Genomic DNA, 3985 nt, shown 5'->3' with positions numbered 1-3985 from the left:
CAAGTGAGTCGTTAAGACTCTGGCGCGCGCGCGCCTGTGTGCGAGTGTGTGTACCTTAAAGCGGTGCCTCGCGGGGCATAAAGCCAGCCGTGTGCCCCCACCTCCCCCTTCTCTCTCACCTCCCTTTCCCCAATCTCTCTCCCTCTTTCTGTTTATCTTCCTCAGTCTCTCCCCTGCTTTCGCATTCTCTCTCCACTTCTACCCAACTACGAGAATATTGCCGAATTTATGAGTTAAAGTTTGCGAAATGAAAACCGAGGAGTGACTCCTTTTTGCTTTCTTCCACGGGCGTGTTGCGCCGTGGCGTGGCTCGGTGTTGTGGGCGCACACGCCCCACTACGAAATATTGGTTGTTACTTGATTGCGAGTTGTAACTTTTCTTTGCATAAGGTTTGTTCCTTTCTTTTTGGAAGAGTTGACGTGTTGTTGAAACTATTGCTTTTTTTTTGCCACCAGCCAATGCTACTCTTGATTTTGCCTAGGTGTGTGTGATAACCGAGCACATCTGGCGAATAACATAAGATTTGCTTCAGAGACCCTTTTAAATTTACAAAACGGGTATGATAGGACGCCACAAAACACTAACAGTGTGCTGAGGCTCTGATTGGCAGGAGGAACCTAGGCGCAAGGTGGAGGGGGCACGGGGCTCGTCCTTACAGCACCAAACTTTTATATCGGATTGCAGGCAGGAAGGCTGCTTCATTCAAGAAAGTCTGCATACGGGAGGGAAAAGCAGGGCATGGGGGGGGGGGGCAGAGAAAGGAGGGGCGAGGAAGGGTATTAGGGGTGGGAGCCGCAACTCAACGGGATGATGGTAATAGTTGGCAAACAGCCTCCGATATATTTACACTGTTGCCCCACTCCCTCCCCGACCTCGCGGCGGCGTGACTAGTGGCGCCACTAGCGGCGTGCATAATTTACTTAGGCAATCGACAAGTGCAAACATACGCTGTGTAGTTGACGGAGGAGGGGGGCCCGCCAGCTCGAACCTCCATAAAGTTGAGCCCGACCATTACCTCTTTACGGGTTGTGGAGGTCGGCTGAGATACGCCCTGATGAATGGACTTGCGCCGGGCGAGGCCCCGGGCGGCGGCGACATGTTTGCGAGAGGATCCCGCTGCTGCTGCTGCTGCTGAACTTTGTGGTGCTCTGTCACTTCGGAATGGATGAGGCTGGACTTGGCTAACCAGCTGCTGCCTCTGACCCTTTGTGTTCCTTCCGTTTCCGGACCGCTCGACTACGTGCGACGTCCGCCCGCGACCGCCCGCGACGCGGACGCCAGCGGCATACAGCGCGGGGCTTGAGATAATAATAATAATGCAATGCGCGCGCACTGCTCTTTGTACTAATGTTTTTCTCTGTATTCTTTCCAGAGGGAGGCACTGAGAGTGGCTGTCCAAGGGCTGCTGTTGGCACAGCCCGAGTGGGGGCCTCTCCAAACAGCACTGTAAGTACATTGGCATAAAGCCTGCATGCTATCATACCTCGGCCCACAGCCGGGGGCCCGGGGGCGGCCGGGGACCACCGCAGGGCGCCGCAGTGCCCCTGCCAACAACACGATATTTGTGCAAGTATCAGTAGGTAGGGAGGCTGCTGCCACCGCCCCCTCCAGGCTTTTGTCTATCCCGATGATATCTGCCGGCAGCGCCGACCAGCCATGCCCAGACTGCTGTCTGTTGTGCGACGCGCAAAGGCAAACCAAAAGTTTGGAGACGCGGACGTTGAAAACACGATGAGCGCACAGCCGAAGCCTCCGCCTGTTTTCTCGATCGGCGGCGGGGGCGGTAGTCCACTCACCCCATCCTTCCTCTCTCGCGTCTGCTTTGCTCGCGAATGAGGGAGAAATCGTTTCGCGCCGCATCGGCCTCTCTTAAAAAAGTAATAATTCTGCGTTAAGCTTATCTTACTTTTTTCGTACTAGAAAAGCCTCGTCTGCCATTGATGTTGTGTAGTAGGCCCATGGAGCTAATCCCCGAGGCTCTAATGGGCCCCGATCTCCTTGGACACGCGCGGACAGGGGGGGGGGGGGGGGACATACACTGTTAAGTAGTAATGGCCTTTAAATGAGGTCATGGCTATTACTTTAACAATCATGTCATCCTCGATGTCATCATTAGCCGACAAAATAATCGGCGCGATGACGCATGCAAAAAAAAGGAAAGGTATTGCTGTGATATTTCCCATCCCTCTCTAAGACAAGATATATTGTGTTACAATACTTTTCAATGTAGTGCCAAGCACCAATTTTGTTATTTTTGTGCTAGCGCCGCTGGTTTGCGTAAAGCAAAAACGTTCAAATGTCAATACACATCTTTCTCTTCCTCTCCCTCTTTTGCTTCCTCTCTCCCTCTCCCTCTCCCTCTCACTCGTAACGCACATACGCACACGCACGGTGCTGACGCCCCGCAGTGTCTATGTGAACCGCGCTCGCCAACAGCATGCTTTTCGATTGTTTTATGTCTCATCGCATTGCCAGCACGCGTCGCCCTCGCGGTATCGGATGCCGTTTGGAGCGCCGCCTCTCGCCCGCCTCGGCGCCACCCGGAGCGACGCTGTCTGTGGAGGACCGCTCCACCGGGCCCGCCGCGCCGCCCTGTTCGGGACGTGTGTGGCGTGGCGCGGCGTCGGCACGCTGCTTTGAAATTCTCTGTTGCTCTTCTATCTAGGTGGCGGGCCCGGGACGCGCGCGCGCCTGAAATATTCAAATGCCCCGCGTGCACGTATCGCATAATTCATTGCGAAATTCTGTACTTTGAGGCGAGGGAGCAGCCACACCCCCGGCCCGTCCCGGCCGCCGCCGCCGCACAGGCCATCTTGCAGCTGCAGCCGCCGCTGTTGCGGAATGCGACGGCTCTCGGCGTCAAATCTCATGCCGCCGACTCTGCGTGTGTGAGGGGTAAAGGAGGAAGGTGCATACGCTATCATAGCGCGAATCATCACCCCCCTCGCCTTCAAGTGAGTCGTTAAGACTCTGGCGCGCGCGCGCCTGTGTGCGAGTGTGTGTACCTTAAAGCGGTGCCTCGCGGGGCATAAAGCCAGCCGTGTGCACCTCTCCTCCCCCTCCCTCTCCGTCGGATGTTTCGCGTTACGCCCGTGGCAGTAAACAGGAATAACGACACGGACAGGTTTTATGCCCGTTTCCTGCACTCTATGTTTCCCCTCAAGGCGACGTGTCGCTGCAATGGACCCCGTGTGTGCGGCCGGTCCTAGCGTCTCGCGGCGACGCGACTGCAGCGGAGGACGACGTCTGCACTCGGAAAATGTTTTTTTTGGCAAATGGAAATTCCGTTGGAAAATCATGTCATGATGTGTATCACCAGAAAGGATTTCTTTGATTCTCTGATTCGTAAACATTGGCTTAAAATCAAATATCCGTTTTCTGATTTCAAAATTTTCAATGGAATATCCTTGAATTAATACTGATACAAGGTAACACAAAAATAACGTAGATATTACGAAAAGAAGCAAGGTGTTTTCAGTGTGCGTCAAATTGTCTTCGGTTCGGTTCGGTTGTTGTTGTTTTTTCCAATAAAATATGTCGTGCACATAGGCAGTGGAAATGAAGTTGACGATCTGTATTTTTGTGCAAAGTGTAAACTGTAGGTATGCCAGCGGTGCAGAAAATGGTGAAACATTTGTTTCATCGCGCGGTGTAGCCCGGCCCGATCCCGCAAACCAGCTGCGTCACTCCCACAGTCGGACGCCGCTCCTTATCGAGGTGTAATGGGACGCCTGCAAATTGATTGCGTGCGGCGACTCCTTGCTAGGCTGGCTGCAGGACCCCGCCTGCAGGACCCCGCCTGCAACCCCGCCTGCAACCCCGCCTGCAGGACCCGGCAGGACCCCGCCTGCTGGTGTTTCGACTGCTCGGCTCGGCCGCCCGGCTACGCCTCGCCACCCCGGGACAAACGGTACCGCGCTGCGCATGAGGCAGCTGCCGTCAGAGCAGGACTGCTCTCGCCGTGTGGGGCAGAGAGGCTGCGGT

At 55.0% G+C, this 3985-nt stretch overlaps 1 protein-coding gene across 4 annotated transcripts in view; it reads left to right on the top strand.

Moving 5' to 3' along the window:
• LOC113205903 (head-specific guanylate cyclase) overlaps positions 1-3985 on the top strand; it is a 98446-nt gene that overhangs the window by 48189 nt on the left and 46272 nt on the right. For all 4 annotated transcript variants that reach the window (XM_052264588.1, XM_052264586.1, XM_052264585.1 and 1 more), the window contains one exon: positions 1374-1447. In XM_052264588.1, the coding sequence (XP_052120548.1) occupies positions 1374-1447 (74 nt within the window). The remainder of the gene's footprint in view (positions 1-1373; positions 1448-3985) is intronic.

This window comes from Frankliniella occidentalis, unplaced genomic scaffold, assembly GCF_000697945.3.
Source record: "Frankliniella occidentalis isolate FOCC.00 unplaced genomic scaffold, Focc_3.1 Scaffold20, whole genome shotgun sequence".
Lineage (NCBI taxonomy): Eukaryota > Metazoa > Arthropoda > Insecta > Thysanoptera > Thripidae > Frankliniella > Frankliniella occidentalis.
Note: the sequence above shows the minus strand (reverse complement) of the source record. Positions and strands in the feature narration are given on the sequence as shown.